Source organism: Rutidosis leptorrhynchoides, chromosome 8, assembly GCF_046630445.1.
Source record: "Rutidosis leptorrhynchoides isolate AG116_Rl617_1_P2 chromosome 8, CSIRO_AGI_Rlap_v1, whole genome shotgun sequence".
NCBI lineage: Eukaryota > Viridiplantae > Streptophyta > Magnoliopsida > Asterales > Asteraceae > Rutidosis > Rutidosis leptorrhynchoides.
The window spans coordinates 368525640-368547690 of NC_092340.1; the positions used below are offsets into that span (position 1 = coordinate 368525640).

At 34.4% G+C, this 22051-nt stretch overlaps 5 protein-coding genes across 6 annotated transcripts; 2 read left to right on the forward strand and 3 right to left on the reverse strand.

The window, feature by feature from the left end:
• Positions 1–5329: 5329 nt before the first annotated feature.
• LOC139864732 (uncharacterized) lies at positions 5330–6585 on the reverse strand. Its single transcript, XM_071853304.1, has 3 exons — positions 6549–6585; positions 6361–6467; positions 5330–5632 (listed from the first exon to the last, which is right to left on the reverse strand). The coding sequence occupies exons 1-3, from the start codon at positions 6583–6585 to the stop codon at positions 5330–5332; spliced, it is 447 nt and encodes a 148-aa protein (XP_071709405.1).
• A 698-nt stretch (positions 6586–7283) lies between these two features.
• On the forward strand, positions 7284–9725 carry LOC139862994 (large ribosomal subunit protein mL43-like). Its single transcript, XM_071851650.1, has 4 exons — positions 7284–7371; positions 8839–8918; positions 9117–9223; positions 9374–9725. The coding sequence occupies exons 2-4, from the start codon at positions 8839–8841 to the stop codon at positions 9544–9546; spliced, it is 360 nt and encodes a 119-aa protein (XP_071707751.1). The 5' UTR covers positions 7284–7371; the 3' UTR covers positions 9547–9725.
• Positions 9726–11381: 1656 nt separating this feature from the next.
• LOC139865018 (uncharacterized) lies at positions 11382–13393 on the forward strand. The gene is made up of 2 exons (XM_071853570.1): positions 11382–11627; positions 12596–13393. Exons 1-2 carry the CDS (start codon positions 11569–11571, stop codon positions 13182–13184), a joined length of 648 nt encoding a protein of 215 aa, XP_071709671.1. The 5' UTR covers positions 11382–11568; the 3' UTR covers positions 13185–13393.
• Positions 13394–14032: 639 nt separating this feature from the next.
• On the reverse strand, positions 14033–15163 carry LOC139864733 (shewanella-like protein phosphatase 2). Its single transcript, XM_071853305.1, has one exon. The coding sequence runs from the start codon at positions 15161–15163 to the stop codon at positions 14033–14035; it is 1131 nt and encodes a 376-aa protein (XP_071709406.1).
• A 214-nt stretch (positions 15164–15377) lies between these two features.
• On the reverse strand, positions 15378–18251 carry LOC139862739 (uncharacterized). 2 transcript variants are annotated; one of them, XM_071851366.1, is made up of 6 exons: positions 18005–18251; positions 16939–17008; positions 16667–16826; positions 16354–16435; positions 15985–16201; positions 15379–15870 (listed from the first exon to the last, which is right to left on the reverse strand). In XM_071851366.1, the coding sequence occupies exons 1-6, from the start codon at positions 18086–18088 to the stop codon at positions 15551–15553; spliced, it is 933 nt and encodes a 310-aa protein (XP_071707467.1). In that variant the 5' UTR covers positions 18089–18251; the 3' UTR covers positions 15379–15550. The 2 variants fall into 2 exon arrangements, with proteins under 2 accessions (XP_071707468.1, XP_071707467.1); XM_071851367.1 differs by lacking the exon at positions 18005–18251 and having other exon boundaries at positions 15378–15870; positions 16913–17008.
• Positions 18252–22051: the final 3800 nt, after the last annotated feature.

The window sequence follows — 22051 nt, forward strand, 5'->3', positions numbered from 1 at the left end:
ACCTACTGACCTGATGCTTCTGGAACAGACCAGTAGACCTGGGCTGTTCTAACCTTGATTTTTGGATAGAACTTTTCGAGTAGATAACTTTTCATATAGGACTCGTCTTAATCCGAGTTACGGTTTAGGATTTGTGGCCCTCCGATCGTTACCATGTCCTTTAACGTTGTGCAGAAATTTCTGACCTACTCGCACTTAGACCGTCGCCACGGTCAAACCAAGACGAGTTTGCTTCTGTAAATTTTACCACACTTAAGGGACTCATAGACGGAGCCATGACCACTGGTCTCACCTTAATTCAGTAAGGGTAGAGGCCGTGGTGACTGACCGAAGTCAGCCTTTGTTTTAAACGACTTTCATAAACGAGTCTTACTTGTTACCTTTTGTTTAATGATGATTGATGATGACCCTTATGACCTTAATTACGTACTTGTAAACCTTTTGAGACGACTTATTGACTTAGTGCTATTTGACTTAGGTTGAGGACGTTTGGGCCGATACTTGCACACCACTTTCCGACTACTACCTTACCATTACTACTAATCAATGTGAGTTATAGCATTCCCTTTTTACTTTAACTTATTTTGGGAACTGAGAATACATGCGGATTTTATGTTTTACATACTAGGCACGAGTACTTAAACTTTATATATGTGTGGGTTATATAACGGCAGAAACATTCCCTTTAGCTCGGTAACGTTTAATCATTGGTTTTTGAACCGTGAACGCGAATCTTAGATATGGATCCATAGGGTTTGACATCCCCACTCGGGCTAGTAGCGCTAGCATTTAACGAGTGTTTAATACTTCGAGGTTATACGCACTTGCCAAGTGCACTTTAAGGGGGTACATTAAACGTTAAGTTAGTTACCGGGTGCCCACGGTTAAACATATACTTTTACATACTTTTGAATCGCTCGTTGTAGCACTGAAATCTCGTGGCCTACTTACGTTACTGTTATACTTAAACTATAGCTCACCAACCTTTGTGTTGACCTTTTTAAGCATGTATTTTCTCAGGTGCTTGAAGTCGCTTCCGCTATCTTACTAGTCGTGCTGTAGAACCCGCTGCCTAGAGTTGTTATCGCATGACTACTTATGTTGCATTCAAACTTTTTACTTATGAACTTATGTTATGTAACGACCATTATGGTCACGTACACTTATTTAATGCTTCTACTTAGCGAAGCATACTTTTGATTTGTAAAACAATTGACGTATGTTATGACGTCACTTCTATTTATGAATGTAAACTCTGTTTTGAAAACGCATATAGTACTTAACCTTGTAATGATCCTGTTGATGATGGTCCGTACATGATGATTTAGTACGGGGCGTCACACCGGATATAGCTCATGCATTGGGAGTTGTAAGCCGTTATATGTCTAATCCGGGGAAGGAGCATTGGGAAGCGGTCAAATGGTTGCTTTGTTATTTGAAAGGTACTTCTAGTATGGGATTGTGTTTCACTAAAAGCAATGTTGTACTTAGAGGTTATGCGGATGCAAATTTGGGTGGATTTGGTGATTCGGGTAAGAGTACTACGGGATATGTGTTCATGGTTGGTAAGACGGCGGTTAGTTGGATGTCTATACTACAAAGGAATGTTGCTTTGTCGACCATCGAGGCCGAGTATATGGCTATTGCGGAAGCTTCTAAAGAGCTTGTTTGGTTGAAGAACTTCTTGTGTGAGTTGGTTAAAAGACAAGACAATTGCGTCTTATATTGTGATAACCAAAGTGCAATCAATCTCACGAAGAATCCGGTGTTTCATAATCGTACGAAACACATTGATTTGATGTATCATTTTATTTGAGAACGTATTGAAGATGGTACTTTGACATTGGAGAAAGTCCTTGGTATGAAGAATCCCGCGGATATGTTTACTAAGGTGGTGTCAATGGACAAGTTGAAGTTGTGCATAGCTTCAACGGGTCTTCTCATGAACTAATGAGAAGGTGGTGACCGACTAGGGAGATAGAGAGATGGTGATTCTATTCTAACAAGAAGTGTTGAAGACCTTGTATCGAAAGTCTGCTTATCCGGCGTATGTGATAGGAGTGTGCGTGTCCCAAATGAAGTTTGGCGGTAAACGGTGCTTTGGCGGTAAACGGTGCTTTGGCGATCTTGGTTAGTTTGGTATGATGGGTTGACAAAATGTGAGTCATGGTTTTGAATATCTTCAAGTGGGAGATTGTTGGATGTGAAGGATATCAAAACAAAAGGATTCGGACGAACAGGGGAGGCGCGCCGAGGCCTTGAAGGCGCGACGCGGCCTACTACGTGAAACAGAGCATCAGTTTTGGAAAACGACTGTCCGGAGATTAGCCTTTGAGGCGCGGCGCGGCTCGTCTGGGCGCGGCGCGGCTTCGTCTGGCGAGAAGTTTCCAAAATTATGTTTTTCTTGTTCTCCAAGGTGTTTTGGCCTATATAAAGCATCCTAATGTAACCCTCGGTTGTATCTACGAATTATATCAATAAAAATCTCTCTAGTTGGTCCATGGATTAAAATAATCGACATTCGATTACATATAACCACGTTAAATCTCGTGTTCTTTAATTTTCTTGTTTTATCGTCTTTCGTTTGTCGTAGTGGGTGATTAATCTCGGTGATTAATCTTATTGTTTGGGTCCTATAATCCTAACACAAACTACACACGAAACCACGAATATTTACATCTCACTGCCTCAAGTGAGGCTTGAACTCACAACCTCTTGGTTGAAGGGTTCATCTCATACGGCCAAGCCAAGGGCCCTTTGGTTATAAAATAATATGTTTGGGATTGAATATCAAACTGAAATTAGATCCGTTAAAATTAAAACAAAATTTATTAATAAATGTTGGATCCGTTAGACCACTCTTATCGGTACTCCGTTGGGCCGCTGTTGGTGGCGCGATTCAATGGCGCCGTTGCTAGCAGCTGCGGTTGGCTCTGCCGTTGGACCTCAGCGGTTCATTGTACTATGTGGGTGTTTGGGATCACGTTTTGAATATGATTTTTTAATTATTGCGTTTTGACAACGTAAATAATTTATTTATAGTGTTTGAAAATTAAAATTTAAAATCACTTTTTTGCATTTTCTTGGCACGATAACGTGAATTTGAAGAAGCTAAGGTGGAGTTACTGTTGCAAAACGCAACTTTCAAATTTGTGGTCATCGAGTCAAAATTACTTACGTGTCCTCATATTTCTTTCGTAACTAAACTATTCATCCTCTTAACCTTCCACATCAGCGCCACATCAACACCAATATCCTATAACTAATTCATAACTAAACACTCTCTATCATGGCTAAAACAATACTCCTTTTAATATACAACGTACAAGCAATAAAGCATCAAGTCCAACAATAAATAGCCACTGGGACCCATAATTCCTATAACTAACCTAAACTCTTCCATTAAATCCATGGTGAGTGCGGGTAACTAACGCGGGTAACTAAGTCGTGACTATGGTTCATTACGGGCAACTACGGATAATGAGCGGGTAATGACGGATAGTGGAACCATAGGGAGTGGTCTTAGACTTACTTATTGATTTCTGTAATGTACTCCGTATATACTTCTCCTTTTGAAATATTATCAAGAAATATATATAAGATATATACCCCTAGATTATATATATTATCAATCAATTCAATTCATTCAATTTATAATTATAAACAATTACAGTATGTTTTTTAGCCACCATATTATACTCGATTTTTTGTGTTTGTTTTATTGGGTAAAACAAAACATTAATTATACATTATGTATTAATTTATTTATTTTTGATAGATAATAGATAATTTGTACAAATATATAAAAATAAATCATACTCCGTAACATACTATATTATAAGAATGTTCATTTTAGTAATTTTACTTCTTATGTAATTAAATTATCTGATTTACTAAACACTTAAAAATTGATTATTAGATTATCACGTTATCAAACATCATAATCATATCCAAACACTATTAATGTACAACACGTTATGCTACAGCTAATTATTTGATTATGATTATCTAAAACGCATAATCAATTTTCAAAACGCAAATCCAAGCACCCCCTATGCAATGACATGTTTGAGGACGTGGGAGGTGGGGTTGTTTAACATTAATAATAATAAAATAAATATATACCGTTGATGCAACAGTTATTTTTTTTAATATAATATATTTTTATATATTTACTGCTACCCATATTCATACATTTCATATTTTTCTAAATACCAAAACTCTTTTAAAAAAAAATAAAAATATTTAAGTATGGAGCGAGATGATGAAAATTATGAAGAGGCGTTAGCAATTGCAAAGTAAGAAATGAGACAATCATTGGCAGAAGGGTCAACATTCTTAAGTGAGAAATGTGTGTTTTAATTTTGAATTGAGAAGTGAAGTGTGTGTTTTTATTTTGAGTTGAGAAGTGAAGTGTGTGTTATGATTTGAGTTAAGTTGAAGTATTTATAGTGAAAAAACTAGTCTTTTTAGGTGCGTTTTTCGAAAGAAAAAAATAAACGGTTTGAAAAAAGTAGCCGTTTGAATAAAAAAATAAATATGTTTAAATAAATAATAATAATAATAATAAAATAATAAAATAATATTTGAAGTGAGGTCAATGTGGTTGTATGGCAGGTGTCATGGATATTAGGGAGTGTGATGAGTTAAGTGATAAAAAGAAGTTGTTGAGGTAGCGCTGATGTGGTAGTAATGTGGTTGTATGACAGACGTCGTGTATAAGAGTGGTGTAAGGGGTCAAATGGGTTAGTAGAGTTGAAAGCCATCTGTGTATTGAAATGCATACAACCTCCCAGATTTCATTATTATTAGATAAAGTTCTATTGCATTTGAAATAACATAGTTTTTGACATCATATTTACCATTTACCATATTATTAATTCATAAAGCTCAAATAATTTGAAAAAGACTCCAGTTCAACCTGTTTTGGCATGTTACCCAACCCACCCACTTTGCCATGTCTAGCATTACTATTTTGCCACACACACACTCTCTTTCTGATAATTGCTATAATTTCTAATACAAGTAAAGACAACATAAAATTTATCCACGGCTGCCACAGTTGGAGATACGTCAGCTACCAAAACAACAATTTAGGCCATCGACTAATAGACGAAGTGTTGAGTTTTTAAGTTACATATCTCGATTCTGATATTCGCATTACTAGAGGATATAGAGGTGAGCTTAGAGTCTGTGTGGTCTCATGAACCTATATTCTCATTACTATATGGAGGTTTATAAATTAGATGTTTTTTCGACAGCTAATGCAATATATAGTTACAAATTCATTTATGTAAAAGTTGCTTCATGCTCTATCAACTCAACTGGCTCATTTAACTGGTTTTCGGCACACACCATCACTGCAATTTGAATCCGAGTAGTCTGATGGGTCTTTGTTTTTGTTTTTGGAAGATCTTGTGGTTCCATCACTTCTTTTTTTACGTGTTCTTTTCACATTGTCTGCAGATGACTCACTAGTGTTGCTTTTGTTCTTTCTGGGCCTGTGATGATTCGGTGAGTCGTTCCCATGAGACGATTTTTTTATTTGCCTTGACTTATGCTGGCGACTAGATTGCGCCTCGGAACCAGTTTCACCAGATTGAGCCTCGGAACCACTTTGATACTCATTCATCTGTAGTAATTAGCAATGTAACTATTTGATCAAAACAGATGACCAAGACCAGATTATTAGACTAGGGTTGACCCAAGCCCAATATCTGACTTCGTGCAACAAATTACAGAAAAAATTTATTTTTATTTATTTATTTATCCATTTGATGTGTTTCCTTCCGGTGCGAATTTTCGCTATTTCGCCGTTCGGAATGCAGAGGAGTATTAGACGATAGTTTAGGGATTAGGCCCAAGTCCGATTGTGGACTTGGTTTCGTTAGGGTTTCTAAGCAATTTTAGGGTTTATGTATCCTATAAGTATCGCATTATAATAAAGTGATTCTAACGGGGTTTTCATTGTCTGATACGGGTATGCAGTATCGACTCATTTATGGGCTCTTCACGTGTCAAATGGTAATAAAATAAAACCATGGAATACAGGACACATGTAGAATGGGTTTACCGCGTCAAATAGGTTTAAAGTCACCCAAACCGTTTTAAATTGCATAACATGTTCATTATCATATTATGATATCCCTTTTATCGTGTTATCATTCAAGTACAATGGTTACGGGTTGGAGTGGTATTATTTTTTCGTGTTATCATATACCTTTATGGGGACGGAAAACAAAAAAGGAAAGACATGGAGGTGTCAATAACCCATTCTGAAAATGACCCATTTAAACATTATAGCAAACGTGCTTGACCCACCCATTTTACCACCTCTAGATAGATACAGCTCATACTAACCCAACTAGGTGCAGGGGTAGAAGGACCATCACATCCAATATGCGCAACATGTTTGACATCTGTTGGAGCTCCAATCTGGATTTCAGGTTCTTTTTCATCGTTGGTGTCTATAAAACATCAAATCGCTTAATCAATCAACTAATGCTCATAATTTACATGCACGGATATATGTGAATTATGTTTATTACCGAAAAGGCAACGCAGGCCTCTGAATAAACCTTTCATCATGGTGGCGGTTAGGGGAAAAACAAACAAGATATTTCGATAATATTGCTGCTTGTTAGCTGGATCATATGGAGCTTCCTATCTTCAACAACATACAATTAACACCTAATGTTAGACATCCCTATTCATATATGATATCATATCCTATAATCAAATATTGACATATTTGCATATGCAAACTCACGTCAAATATGCAAACGCATGCCCCACATGATCCTGCTGAACAATCTTTTTGTAGACCTTTGAAATGAATAATTTCCCTAACCAGAAACAAAATATAAGATTCAAGTTCAAAGAAAAGAATACAAAGGTTCTGTTATTCTTTTTATGTGAAATGATTTAGTTTTTGGGGAAAAAGATCAATCATGTGAAAAAAAAAAAAAAAAAAAAAAAAACTTTGATGGGAATTAATACAAACCATTCGTCACATCCACATTTTAAGGTACACAACAAAATTAAACAGAATCCAGTTTATTTAACATACGGTTTGGTGACTGAAAACATACGGTTTTATTTACCTCTTTGCCCATTGACAATATGAGGGATTAAAAATGTAAATTTTAACTGGATTTTGATCCATCTAAACATAAGACCATGGTATCGGGCTATCCGCTACTTTTTAATCGGGTATGGATCTCGTTGTGTTTGTTGGATCATTTGTAAAGTCATTTATTTACGAATTTGCCACTTAGTAGTTTCATTATTCCTTGAGCAGCCGACTTCTTCTTCTTCTTCTTCTTCTACACATCTCTTGTGCAGAAACCTTCAATATCTTCAAATCATCAAGTAAGATTCGTCTACCTATGTCTACGATTCGAAATCGATATTTGTTTTTCTAGGGTTCGAGTTTGCTTTTTCTATATAGCGTTTCAATCGTTAATATTCATTTTTAGGCTTATGTTTTGATGTCTTTTTTTTTAACTACTTCATATTTTTTTTAATGAATTAGTGGATATAACTGTTTGATCAAATTCTCCATTGAAGAAATCATATTTTTATTTCTATGTTTTCTTCGTATTAGGGATAATGAATAACACTTGCTTGAAGCACATGTATCCAGCTCTATTGATTTTGTTTAGAAGTATAATGTATGTATAATGAAAGCTTGTTCGACCTTATATATTTGTTAGACATTGAAATAATTAATTAACATCTAATGTACTTGTGTTAGGCATTTTAAATCACTTCAATAAGATACAGTAGTTACATAATTTTGTTTTTCTACTATTTGTTGTAACAATAGTTACATACATGTATATTAATTAATCACTTCAATAAGATACAGATTAATAGAGATAGATTACTTTTATCTCCCTTCAATTGAAAGCTATTATTATATTATTTTGTTGAGATAGTTCGTTCTGTCTAGCCACTGGTAACTCGAGTTTGAGGGGAAATAGTGCAACATCTTTTATATAGTAGATGTAAAATATAAGAAGATTTACTTATGGTGACGGCTGTTTTATCTAATTATTCAGACTTCCAGAATTATGGGCTATAGAGAAAGAGAGTTATTCATGCTACTAATAGCCACAGTTAATAAGCTAGATTTACGTGTAAATTGTTCGAAAGTATCCCTCTCAGTTGTTCCATACAGTCTTGATCTTCTTCTTGTGCGATTTAAGGCAGTGTCTAATAAAAATGTAATTAACAGCAGCCCATTAGTGTCATTATCTATAAAATCACTAAAGTTAATAGACTGATTTGCCATATCATTGTTCTCTCTTTTATTGCTTCTTTATTTGGTAGATAGGAGTGTCAAGAATAGTTTGTGAATTTTATTAATCTGTATGATGTAATAGAAGTTTTAACTAACTATAATAGTAATTGGTTTATATTAAATCCATAATTGTTTTTGTATCGTCAAAAAGATTTGACGAAATAACCCGTGTCACCCATGACCCATTTTGATTTGTATTAGAAAAGATGTATATATGTTTAATTACTCATTTGATTCGTTGTATAGTAAAAATCTACATTTAGGTATCCATAACATTTATAAGCCCGGGAAGTTTAATATGTTCAGGTAGTTGTTAGTGTGAGATTGTACATAAATTAGCTGTTCATGGCAACATTTTTTTCTTCACAAAGTCCCTGACAGCTGGAACAAAAAAATTGACATGTGGATTGCAAAGCATTTTTGCAGTGCATCATATTATGTTATACCTAGGTCCTGTTTATCATTGTGACCATAGAATATATTTTTAGTCGCCTTAAAGATACTAGTATTAACATACTCATGTTTTTTTGTAGATGTCTCAACGAGGTGTTTGGCAGCTTCAGAAGCTGGTAGTGAGCTACTGTAACTGGGGTGGAAGTAGTAGGGGCATTAGGTATGTTAGTTATATGCCTTTTCTTTCTCAAATATCGTTTAATGGCATATTTGTTTTCTATTTTTAGTTATGATTGTTTAATTAGTATATTTTTATAACACATTGTTTCATTGAATATTGTAATCTTTCAACACTGAAAATATACCAGAAAGTTCAATAAGAGATACTTATGCAATCAGCTGCCTATTTAATTTTTAGGGCATTTATGGAGTCTGAATTGCCATCATTCAAGGAAAGCAATCCTCAGTTAGAGGTTGTTACTGAGCTTAACCGTGGTCAGCATCCATTTTTGAAGGGATTATACAGTAAGGCTATTCTTTACTCGTTTAGTTATGTTATGAGTACTCTTCACCCTGCTACTGTTTTGTATTATCTCTTTTAATTAGATTGGGTATCAGTGAGTGAACACTGAACATTTACTGTTGTAAATATGTGGCTTTTGTTAACCTGTGCAGAGAATAAGAATGAGCGTGTTGTATCTGTCATGAATATGACACCAGAAGAGGTACTGCTTTGTGCAACCAGGCTTAGAAATTCACTTGGAAGAAAGGTGGTGAAGCTCAAGACTAGACATGTCACTAAACACCCTAGTGTTCAAGGAACATGGACCACCGCCTTGAAAATCTGAAGCTCACGATTGGCTTTGGTGAACCTTTTTTAATGTTTAGAAAGCTCTGCCGGTTTATTTCTTTTATGTGTATGATTCCCTTTCCTCTTAAGGATAGTCATAATATGCAATAATTTTGAAAACTCGGCATGCATGTTCTGTATTACAAATCGACCAGCTTATAATTCTTTTTGTCCAAATGCTTTCGGTGAATAGTTACTCTTTGGAGTGTTCTACAGATCTTCATCTATAATAGACTAGACCAGTCAATGTATGCCTCTTGCACATCTAATTTGACTAATCATGGATATTTATATTACATGATTATTGTCTGCTTTGTTTGTTAAATGTGCTATTAGTATACGTCTCTTCGTGGAAAAAGTGATATTTGTGCATACTTTGTTTAGGCCTAACTACAGCTTAACCTTCTAATGGCATAGGATATGAATACTAGATTCTAGAGAAAGCCTTGGACTATTTCCAAAAAATCCTGAGCCTGGTATTGACTGTTAGGCCCAGTGACCTATGTTGTAAAAGGCTTGATTGGATCGGAACGGACTATTTTAGGTTTGGTTAGGACCGAGCCTGATTAAGGACCAAATATGTTTTTTGGTACTCACTAATCTAGTTGAGGATAACAATTTTCGAGGTGACTTACTATACTTGATATTGTGAATATGGTATTAATTTAATAATCTTACTGCTCCTGTCTGTGGTCCAGTCTTAAGATGCACCCTTATCCAGGCTTTGGGTCTAATTGGCTCTAACTAGATTCAGGATTATTTAAAGACTGTTGAGCCTAAGTGGTCCTTCTTCTTGGTTTACATGATATTCTTTCCACATGGTTTTACCACCATCCATATTATGTGTCTTAATCCATGGTTTTACATGATTTCCCTGTCCACAACTAAACATTATAAATGATATCAGCAACCCCTTTTTTGTTTATTTGTCACACTTTTTATCTACACTTGGATCCTTGTTAAATTGCACTAATGTGCATTTGTGTACAAAAACCTTAAACTATTGCTGATGGAACAAGTGATAGCAACAGTCCCTGATCTAAAGTATTATGCACCAGGACCCTCTAATCATTCTGTTCCCCTCTTAATACAGATACAAAAAATCTTTAATATAGCACAAGACAATGGTCACTGTAACACCAGAAAATGCAGTCGTTTTCAAAGAACTACTCGTATTAATTACTACTCCGTATTTTAGAAAGAAAAAGAGAAGTGACGTACATAGATCCATTTAGTTAACCGAGGCATTGATTATAAGTTTTGGGTTGGATCTGAGTCCTAGTTGGCGCATGTTCGAATCCAGGGGATGTTTTCTCAGGGATTCTGTTGTAGTGAAAAAGGTGTATGCCCTAAGCCACTCGGTAAAATCCAAAGCACGCCGAGTACCCAATGCGTCAATGGTGTATGAAGAGTTTTCTCCTAACGTGTGTGTGAGTGACAAATGAGAGTATCTAATGTCGAAATAGCCGTTAAAAAAAACTAGATCCCTGTAGTAAATGCATGCATGATCTACTATTTCATCCACAATTATTATGTTATGCTTAATTAATAAAGTGACAGGTAAGAGCATCATTAAACAAAAGTGGTAGTTCAAGATTATTACATGGTGTGTGATTAAAAAGCTATGTTGGGGGGCATTAATCACATATCAACATTTCAACATTTAGATCTTAAATCTAATAGAATATAAGCTATATCAAAAAGAAGCAAGTTGGGGTCTTTTAGTAAATTCAATAAAAAAGCAAGAAATCCAACTTTGTTGCCTTTGAATTTTGAACTCTTATCTCTCACACACACACAATAAGAAGGAATCATGCCTGCCACTGGCAAAGTAAAAGGGGTGGAGGGGTATGAAATATCAACAATAAAGAAAAGAAGCCTATTTGACAACCAATATCAATCATCACTTTAGCATTCAAAAAGCTTCATCATCATCATCTTATGTAATTGTAATGTACATGAACTACCTTCATATCTACTCTCCTTCTTCTTCACCTACCTATATCTATCCATCACTTTCATGCACATCATTACTCATTTGTTCATGCAGGATCCCAAGAACACCTCTGCAACATCTAGGTATATTTCTTCCTCATCAATTACTTTTTCGCGGTAAAAGGTTGATAACCCGCAATTCAGTCCGACCCACAATCGACTGTCAATTCCATAGTGGCGGGACATACCTGACTCACTCAGCGGTTGTGGCTATAGGGTTCCAGGCTTGAACCCTGCCTAATTTTCTTTAATTTTTCTTGTTTTCGAGAATCACAAAAGGTTAAATTTCAGGAGACATGTAGCTTCGCATGCTACTTACCGTTCTTACATGGTGAAAACAATTAGCAATTAGCCTCTTGTGGTATACAATGACCCATACTATAAGGTTATTAGAAACAATGCATCACTTTATTTTAACAAAAGAATCCTATAATTTAGAGAATTATGCAAGAGGTTTTGCATCATTTGACAGTTTTCAAATTTAGCATACATTGATTAAAGGGTTTGGTCAACATATGCTTTTTCCAACACCTGGCCCCATTGGTGGTTGTATTGTTTTTCTTTTCTCAAGAATTATGCTTTACACATCACTTAGAAACATAATTCTTATGCGAAGTCTAAAGCTTAAGCAATCAGACGTTTGTTATTGACGAAAATGCTCAGGTCCAAGCTTACTAGTATGTAGAGGTGGCAAGATGGGCGGGTTGGGTTTAAGGTAAAAAAGGGCCATCTTCTAATATGGGTTGACCCAGCTGCACTCTTTTCTACATTTATTACATTTTTTATGATTACCTAATAAGTTGTTCAATTATAAAAACAATTATGTTACAATAATAACTTCAAAATTTAAATAAAGAACAACACTTTGAGCAACTTCAACCAGTCTGACAGATTTCCCTTTTGGCTAAATATATTCATTTGAACCATTTGAGACATACAAAAGGCCAAACCATCCAATTTATGCGCAAATGCTCGAAAATTGATACCACTAGTACTATTGTTTTTAAACTATTAACAACAATTTTAATGCGGTATAACAAATGGTGCAACAGGAAGCCTTGGTATCAAAGAGCAATGGAGATAGCCAGTTTATGGAAAACAACCAATCCGAAATCTACCAATATTCCATCTCCCAACCCGACGTTAAATAAAAATCTGTCCACATCAGCGAAGTATACTGCCACAAGAAACAACACCACCCCTAATAGACGACAACTTAGAAAGTCAACATCTTTGAAAGTTGCCACCTCATTCACCCGAGTTTGCCTATGTGTTCCTATATCTTCCTACACAGAGGTTTTTCAGGCCGATGTAGCCCCTAGAAGAAGCAACACGTACCCACAAGCCGATGTGGGCCCTAGAAGAAGCAACACGTACCCACGTTCAAAACCTTTTCCGAATTGTATACCGGAACGAACCGTGGTTCCAAGAATGAGCACCGAAGGAAGGAGAATATTTAGAGGGAAGTCGTTGACGGATGACGTATTGATGAGACGATTTGTGATCGAAGAAGAAGCGATGATGCAAGTTAGGAGGCGAAATGAAATGGAGATAGTGAGAAAGAGAAATGCTAAAAGAAGGAGAAAACTTGGTCCAAGTCCTTTAAGTAGAATGGTTTTGGCAGAAGAGGATGGATTTTAAGATTTTCAGAAAGTTTCAATTTTTATGGTATTCTACAATATCTAAATATTGTCATATTTGGTTGCTTTTGGTTTGTGAAATTGCAATGTTGGTTTGCTTGCAACTTGAATTGCCTTGAGTAGCACCAAATTGTTATGGCAGTGCTTATACTCTGATGATCAATGTCAAAACTTTCACAAAGCCCTGTCGTGGGCATATTGGTGAATTAATAGGTGTTGGGTGTGTGAGTTGCTGTTCTAGAAAAAGCAACTTTCGCAAAGCCTTGTTATTATGTTTCAAAGATCACGATTTTTATTTAATGAGAACAAAAACAAAAGTGATTCAGTAAATTATATAGCAGTATTCAAGATTACACCGTTATGCCCAATTACAAGTAATCTTTCAGCAAGCTACCATCATGATATTATACAACAAACTCAAATAAAATCAATCAAGATTCAAACTTTAAACCTTTATACTCCATAAACTTTTAACAAAAACTCGGTTTGTTCATATTCGTGGGAATCTGAAATGGCGTGCTTCATGTTTTTGGTTTGTTCAATTGTTGGTTTCGATAATATTTGCTGCTAGTTTCGTTTTCAATGATTTGTTTTAATGGTGATTGTTGTAATTAGTCTGGTTGTGTGTAATAGGGTCTATATCGATCGTGGTGTACAATAGACCGTAGGGTCTTGACAATCAGACAGTGGTCTGTATCGTTTGTAACATTTAAGATCTTCATATCTTTTTAATTTGGTTACTTGTTTTTTCTTTAAAAACATAACAAAACCACCAAATCCCACGAATGTGAGTTATGACGGAGGTGAGACATAATCATCCTCGACAACTAAATAACCAATAAAACACAATTAAGCCTCGACTGCCACTTCGCTAGGTCCATGCACATCATGTATCCCCAAATCTTGCCTCTTTTGACGATTCATTTGGTTTGATGTCAAGATTCGTAAACCCGAATTTTTGCTAATCTCTAAAACCTCAGGAAGCCCATTAATGCACCCTTTCGACATACCCACATCAATCCTTATAGCTTTATTATCACAAGCACCATTTATACCACCCTTTTGAATCGTATGCCCAATGATCATCCTTTTCGCACCTGGAATCCTTTCTAAAACATGTTCCAGCTTACTACAATCACAATCTTCAACTACTTTTTCACCAAAATTTCTCAACCAAACAATCGAGTCCCTAGTCTTATATAAATCCGAAGATACCTTATCGCTCAACCCAAAAATCCAATCCCTTACATCGTTATTAAGCCGTTCCAAACCGTATGCAGCATGTTCAGGGAACATACCACCATGAACGAACAACGATTCGCCTACAACAACAGCAGTTAAATTCTTAGATAAAAATCTTGTTGCAATAGGACCAGTAGGTCTCAGTGCAGCAATCCTAGCTCTAAATCCTTCCACATATTCTTGTTTTACACCTTTAAAACATAAAGGAATCCCATCATATATATCTTTCGGTTTCTCTAATCCATCACACAAACACTTTATATCGTTACCAATACGAAACCATTTAGCCCAATGTCGAAACTCATCAAGCCCGGATGGGTGCGTACTCCAAAAGTTCCCGTCCATATTCATGAACTCATGATTCCCATGAATTGTAATCACATTACCACCAGCCTTAACGGCTTGTCGTTTAAGTTTTTCAAGAAGATAAAGGATCTTGAGTTCTTGACCACCTTTATCAAGGACATCACCTATTTGTACAACAGTGGACGAGCCACCCGACCAGCAGTCCTCAGAGTCAATGAGGCCCGCCAGTCGAAAGGCTTGTTTGGATTTATCCAGGTCGCCGTGGAGATCACCCAAAGCGACTAGACGTTCGGGTGAAGGACACGTGGTTTGAGAAAAAGGTAACGATGGTGAGTCCGGTAAAAAGATTCCGGCAACGGTGAAGTCAACGAATGTGTCAATGAATGATGATACAAGATTTGGTAGGTTTTTGCAGGTGATGTTTGAATCCATTGCTTTAGTTTATTATCATTTTTCTGTTTCTGAAATCCTTTAAATGCATGGCTTTTCACATCAATTTGTAAAAAGTCAACTACTTGGTCTTATTTTATTATTTGGGTCTTAATTTATTATGCAAGTCTTAAAGTTAATTTATAATCAGCTTTGAATGCAAATTTGTCATAAGTGAGTAGTTATTTACGTACATCATATTCTGGTTAGTATATATGATCTAACACTTAGCCCACCAATAAATTAAAGTACATTGTACATAAGATTATCAATCGGATAGTATAAATACATCAATTATATTTTAAAAAATCGTTAAACCTATATATGATTCTGAAGAACGTTGGTTGCACCAATTGCCTCTTTCAACTAAAGTGTATCAAGAAGACAAGATTACCATGTAAATGAATGAAGTACATATGTTGGAAACGCATCGTACTTGGTTGCAAGTGCATTCACAGAGGACAGATCAGCAACATCTCTAAAACCCGTCAGTCCAAGTTCACTTGCGTGGATCCCACATGTGATAAAAGCCGATTCAATCCCAGATGCATTTGCACCCTTTATATCATGATGTAAAGAGTCTCCAACAGCAATTGAGTCATGAGCATCAACACCCACCATGGCCATTGCTGATTTATAGATAATCTCATAAGGCTTGCCCATCCATTTAACTTCACCACCAAGTTTTTCATATTTATCTGCTAACGTACCTAAAAAAGAAACCAAAACATGTATTGTATCTCATTGAATTTAAGGACACATTATTATATTGTATTCATTTTAAAGCTATGATAAGATGCGGTTAAGTAATTATTTTAATATACCAGGCATTATGCGCAGTTCTCGAGCTTCAACAGTCACAAAATCAGGATTTGCTACGACCATAGGGATTCTTTTAGTTGCAGATTGTTCTAGAATCGTCTCAAGGTCCTCAAGCTTCATGGAAACTGAGTCACCAGAAGGAAGACCCAAAGCTTCAGTACCATGAACCAAAATGAACTCAGCTTGTTCGACATTCTCTACAACCTCTAGCCCTAGACCCTGAACCAAAGCAAAACAAAGTAGTAAATTTTTAGCTAGCCGTCAATTGTCATGTAGACACTTTTAATAGGAATTTCAAATAAAAATTTAATTTTAATGACCGACCATATTAAAAGAAGTCAGAAAAAAATTGAATGGTAAAAGAAAGATACCTCAAGTGATATAGCACCTCTGTCACTCCAAGTGATATGAATGCAGGTCTTTCCTAGTGCCTCAAACCAAGGATCATCTCTCCTGTTCATGGGTTGATTCCGGGTCAAATGGGTCAAATTTGGCAGGTTAGTTCCGGGTGGTCGGGTTGGTTTAAGGTCAAGCAGGTATAATTTGTTAAAACTAAGTTTATGGGTTAGAATTTGCGAAAAGAAAAAACTCAAAAAAAAAAAAAAAATTCAGGTTGGTGGGTTGACCAGCTAAGCCGAATGTTGACCCGAACCTGATATAAGCATTAGATTTCAGTTTCAGTACCTTTGAAGATGCTGATATGTTAATTCTCCACTGGTGATGGCTCCTACAAACAGAGAAGGATCAAATCCAAGGCTTTTCAATTTTTCCAAAGTTGTTGATGCGCGTCTTGATGAGTTACTAATAATAATCATCTTGGCACCATGAGCAGCCAATTTTTCTACTGTTAGAAAAGCAAAAAAAAAAAAACTTATTAATAGAAACTTTTGAAAACAAAAAGGTGATGCTTTTCCAACTGACATCACTTACCAAAATGTCAAAAGCTTATAACATACATGTAGATATGGCACCAGGATAAGGTTGTTTCCCATCATGAAGAACCCCGAACTGATCTAAAAGCCAAGCCTGCACCGAAAAGTACTTTAAGTATAACTAAAACACAAAATTAAAGATCAAATGCACGGCACGCACATGCTGTGTACCTATGATATGAAACTATAATTTATACAAATACCCTAGTGATGTTTAAGAATGTACACCTTAATACTCGTGAATCTTTTAACAACAGCCTTCATTGACTTGAAATAGGGGAACTCTCTTAGGTAAACGGAATTAAAATAGAGTATATATACACTCGTAAATGTCAGTTAAGTAACGGTATATATTAAAAGAAGATCGAGCATGCAGATGGACTCTGCCTAAAATTCATGAGCAACTGTACAAGAACATAACGCACTATGGAATGAACAATTAATGGTGAAGAGTAAACCGGTGAAGCAATAATCATAATCATCATATTCAAATCCCACTACAATCCTAAAAAGTGACTAAAAAGGCCTTCGAGAAGATAAGTTCAAGGAGGAAATTAACAAAATAATTAAGCATTTGCCAAGTTATGCATAGAGCATAACAGGGATTAATATTTACATTGGGTAAATTTTGTAATCTTTTTAGGGATAATTAAATCTCTGTAGCACCGAATCTGATAATTAATCTAAAAACTGCATACTTTCCGTATGAAAAACGTACGAACTGATGTTTGAGAGGTTAAATTGCTTATATGCTACGTGACGTTTCTTCATTTCTGAGCTTAATACAACTATAAATAAATATGAAAATGCTTCAAATTCATTTAAAACACCGTTAGGGTTAGTAAAATTGGATGCCTATAAATCACCATATTTCATCCAAAAATGTGTATTTAATGGAATTATAATTATAATTATATTCAGATTGGATGGATTACTCCTATAGCCTAAGTCAAACCTAATCCTATTACCATGAACAACATCTGTGGGTTCTGATTACATAGTCGTAGTACATACAGTATATACATTAAAATTTAAATTTAAATAAGTGATTAAAAAAAGAAGTAAATATTGAAATTGAAATTAGAGATACCTTATAATGACGAGTTTCAGCGATTTGTTGGAGACTTGTTGAAGAAATGGGCACAGCCATTGAGGTTGAGCATTTTGCCATCATCTTCTCTTTTCCTTTTGGGGATGTTTTTCTATGAAATCAATCTACAAATTTTCTGTATTTTTCATCTCAGTATGAAATTTAAAAGTTAATTTAATTTTGTTTATTGTTTAGTTTCTGTATTTCAGATCTTTATTGGCGTGTTATTTTATATATTTTCTGATAGATTTTTTTAGATCCTGCAATATGTAATTGTGGTATATAAATACTCCGTAATTAGTTGTATGCTTAACAGTAATATTCATTTGAATTCATAAATTAAGTTGAGATCGAAATGACTAATGAGAGCGCGACATGTGGCGAAAATCACATGTGATTGAAAAAGAAAATTAAAAAAAAAAAATTACGGAAAAATTTTTATTTTTTTTTTGAAATTTGTTTTCGCAAATTTTTTCTTTCAAAATATTTTTTATAATCACATGTGATTTACCTGCACAATCACATACAATTGATTGACACGCAGAATCACATGTGATTGTAAAGAAAAATTCGAGAAAAAAAAATTTAAAAAAAAAAATTTGAAAAAAATATTTTTTTCGAAAAAAATTAGTTCAATAAAAAAAAAATTTGAATTTTTTTTTCCAATCACATGTGATTTTCGCGCCACATGTTGCGCTTTCATTGAACCCTTGAATTTCAAGCAAATTAATGATGCAAATGATTACAACTCAAATAAATAATTAGTTGCAATATTTTAACGCATGATCCAAAATCAAAATTTTTCTAACGATAACCCTTAAAGTTGTCGTCGACATGCATGAAATAGTAACGTATGAAGGTTGAAGGTTGAAGGTTGAAGGTTGTTTGTTGACTTTTTTAGCGACGATTATTAAATTTACAATATTTTAGTGTACGTAAGAGCTATCATTATCAAAATACTTTAAAATGTGTTCTTTTAATATTTTCAATCTATTAAAATGAATTTTATTAAAAAAAAATGCTTATACTGAATAACGGGTGTTGATGATGTAGTGACACGAACTTTTCCATATTTATATATATTAATTGAGATTGATATTTACATGACTAAATGTTTCCAACGTGTTAAGCAATCAAACTTGTTAAGACTTAATTAATTGAAATAGGTTTCATATACACAATTGACCACCCAAGTTGACCGGTGATTCACGAACGTTAAAACTTGTAAAAATTATACGATGACATATATATGGTTATATATATAGTTAACATGATTTTATTATAAGTAAGTATCTCATTAGGTTTTTTTAACAATGAGTTATATACATAAAAATGAGACTATTAAATTAAGAAACTCGAAAACGATATATATAACGATTATCGTTATAACAACGTCTTACTAGGTACATATGAATCATATTAAGATATTGATACACTTGGTTAATTATGTTAAATTATAAGTAAATATATCATTAAGTGTATTAACAATGAACTACATATGTAAAAATAAGACTACTAACTTAATGATTTCGAAACGAGACATATATGTAACGATTATCGTTGTAACGACATTTAACTGTATATATATCATACTAAGATATATTATATATCATAATATCATGATAATGTAATAATTTAACATCTCATTTGATATAATAAACAATGGGTTCACAACATTTAACAAGATCGTTAACCTAAATGTTTCAAAACAACATTTACATGTAACGACTAACGATGACTTAACGACTCAGTTAAAATGTATATACATGTAGTGTTTTAATATGTATTCATACACTTTTGAAAGACTTCAAGACACTTATCAAAATACTTCTACTTAACAAAAATGTTTACAATTACATCCTCGTTCAGTTTCATCAACAATTCTACTCGTATGCACCCGTATTCGTACTCGTACAATACACAGCTTTTAGATGTATGTACTATTGGTATATACACTCCAATGATCAGCTCTTAGCAGCCCATGTGAGTCACCTAACACATGTGGGAACTATCATTTGGCAACTAGCATGAAATATCTCATAAAATTACAAAAATATTAGTAATCATTCGTGACTTATTTACATGAAAACAAAATTACATATCCTTTATATCTAATCCATATACCAACGACCAAAAACACCTACAAACACTTTCATTCTTCAATTTTCTTCATCTAATTGATCTCTCTCAAGTTCCATCTTCAAGTTCTAAGTGTTCTTCATAAATTCCATAAGTATAGTTTCATAAAAATCAAGAATACTTTCAAGTTTGCAAGTCTACTTCCAAGCTTTCTAATCCATTCCAAGTAATCATCTAAGATCAAGGAACATTTGTTATTTACAGTAGGTTATCTTTCTAATTCAAGGTAATATTCATATTCAAACTTTGATTCAATTTCTACAACTATAACAATCTTATTTCGAGTGAAAATCTTACTTGAACTGTTTTCGTGTCATGATTCTGTTTCAAGAACTTTCAAGCCATCCAAGGATCCTTTGAAGCTAGATCCATTTTTCTCATTTCCAGTAGTTTTATCCAGAAAACTTGAGGTAGTAATGATGTTCATAACATCATTCGATTCATACATATAAAGCTATCTTATTCGAAGGTTTAAACTTGTAATCACTAGAACATAGTTTAGTTAATTCTAAACTTGTTCGCAAACAAAAGTTAATCCTTCTAACTTGACTTTTAAAATCAACTAAACACATGTTCTATATCTATATGATATGCTAACTTAATGATTTAAAACATGGAAACACTATGAACACCATAAAATCGGATATACGCCGTCGTAGTGAAACCGGGGGCTGTTTTGGTTTGGATAATTAAAAACTATGATAAACTTTGATTTAAAAGTTGTTCTTCTGGGAAAATGATTTTTCATATGAACATGAAACTTTATCCAAAAATCAAGGTTAAACTCAAAGTGAAAGTATGTTTTCTAAAATGGTCATCTAGACGTCGTTCTTTCGACTGAAATGACTACCTTTACAAAAATGACCTGTAACTTATATTTTCGACTATAAACCTATACTTTTTCTGTTTAGATTCATAAAATAGAGTTCAATATTAAACCATAGCAATTTGATTCACTCAAAACGGATTTAAAATGAAGAAGTTATGGGTAAAACAAGATTGGATATTTTTGATCTTTTTAGCTACGGGAAATGTTTAACAAATCTATACAAATCATATCCTAGCTAACTTATATTGTATTATACATGTATTCTAATATATTATGTAATCTTGGGATACCATAGACACGTATGCAAATGTTTTGACATATCATATCGACCCATGTATATATATTATTTGGAACAACCATAGACACTCTATATGCAGTAATGTTGGAGTTAGCTATACAGGGTTGAGGTTGATTCCAAAAATATATATACTTTGAGTTGTGATATAGCATGAGACGTGTATACACTGGGTCGTGGATTGATTCAAGATAATATCGATTTATTTATGTACATCTAACTGTGGACAACTAGTTGTAGGTTACTAACGAGGACAGCTGACTTAATACACTCAAATCTTTAAAACATAATAAAAATGGTTGTAATTATATTTTGATCATACTTTGATATATATGTACATATTTGTATAGGTTCGTGAATCGATCCGTGGCCAAGTCTTATTTCCGAGGAAGGAAATATCTGTGAAAGTGAGTTATAGTCCCACTTTTAAAATCTAATATTTTTTGGGATGAGAATACATGCAGGTTTTATAAATGATTTACAAAATAGACACAAGTACGTGAAACTAAATTCTATGGTTGAATTATCGAAATCGAATATGCCCCTTTTTATTAAGTCTGGTAATCTAAGAATTAGGGAACAGACACCCTAATTGACGCGAATCCTAAAGATAGATCTATTGGGCCTAACAAACCCCATTCAAAGTACCGGATGCTTTAGTACTTCGAAATTTATATCATATCTGAAGGGTGTCCCGGAATGATGGGGATATTCTTAAATATGCATCTTGTTAATGTCGGTTACCATGTGTTCACCATATGAATGATTTTTATCTCTATGTATG

Coding starts and splice junctions, on each gene's coding strand:
- LOC139862994 (XM_071851650.1), top strand. CDS start 8,839: ATGTCTCAACGAGGTGTTTGGCAGCTTCAGAAGCTGGTAGTGAGCTAC. Junction 8,919..9,116: donor GGAAGTAGTAGGGGCATTAG/GTATGTTAGTTA, acceptor TTTAATTTTTAG/GGCATTTATGGAGTCTGAAT. Junction 9,224..9,373: donor ATTTTTGAAGGGATTATACA/GTAAGGCTATTC, acceptor TAACCTGTGCAG/AGAATAAGAATGAGCGTGTT.
- LOC139865018 (XM_071853570.1), top strand. CDS start 11,569: ATGCACATCATTACTCATTTGTTCATGCAGGATCCCAAGAACACCTCT. Junction 11,628..12,595: donor AACACCTCTGCAACATCTAG/GTATATTTCTTC, acceptor ATGGTGCAACAG/GAAGCCTTGGTATCAAAGAG.
- LOC139864733 (XM_071853305.1), bottom strand. CDS start 15,163: ATGGATTCAAACATCACCTGCAAAAACCTACCAAATCTTGTATCATCA.
- LOC139862739 (XM_071851366.1), bottom strand. CDS start 18,088: ATGATGGCAAAATGCTCAACCTCAATGGCTGTGCCCATTTCTTCAACA. Junction 17,009..18,004: donor CTGAAACTCGTCATTATAAG/GTATCTCTAATT, acceptor TTTTCGGTGCAG/GCTTGGCTTTTAGATCAGTT. Junction 16,436..16,666: donor ACATATCAGCATCTTCAAAG/GTACTGAAACTG, acceptor ACCCATGAACAG/GAGAGATGATCCTTGGTTTG.
- LOC139864732 (XM_071853304.1), bottom strand. CDS start 6,585: ATGAAAGGTTTATTCAGAGGCCTGCGTTGCCTTTTCG. Junction 6,468..6,548: donor AGGCCTGCGTTGCCTTTTCG/GTAATAAACATA, acceptor GATGTTTTATAG/ACACCAACGATGAAAAAGAA. Junction 5,633..6,360: donor CTACCCCTGCACCTAGTTGG/GTTAGTATGAGC, acceptor TAATTACTACAG/ATGAATGAGTATCAAAGTGG.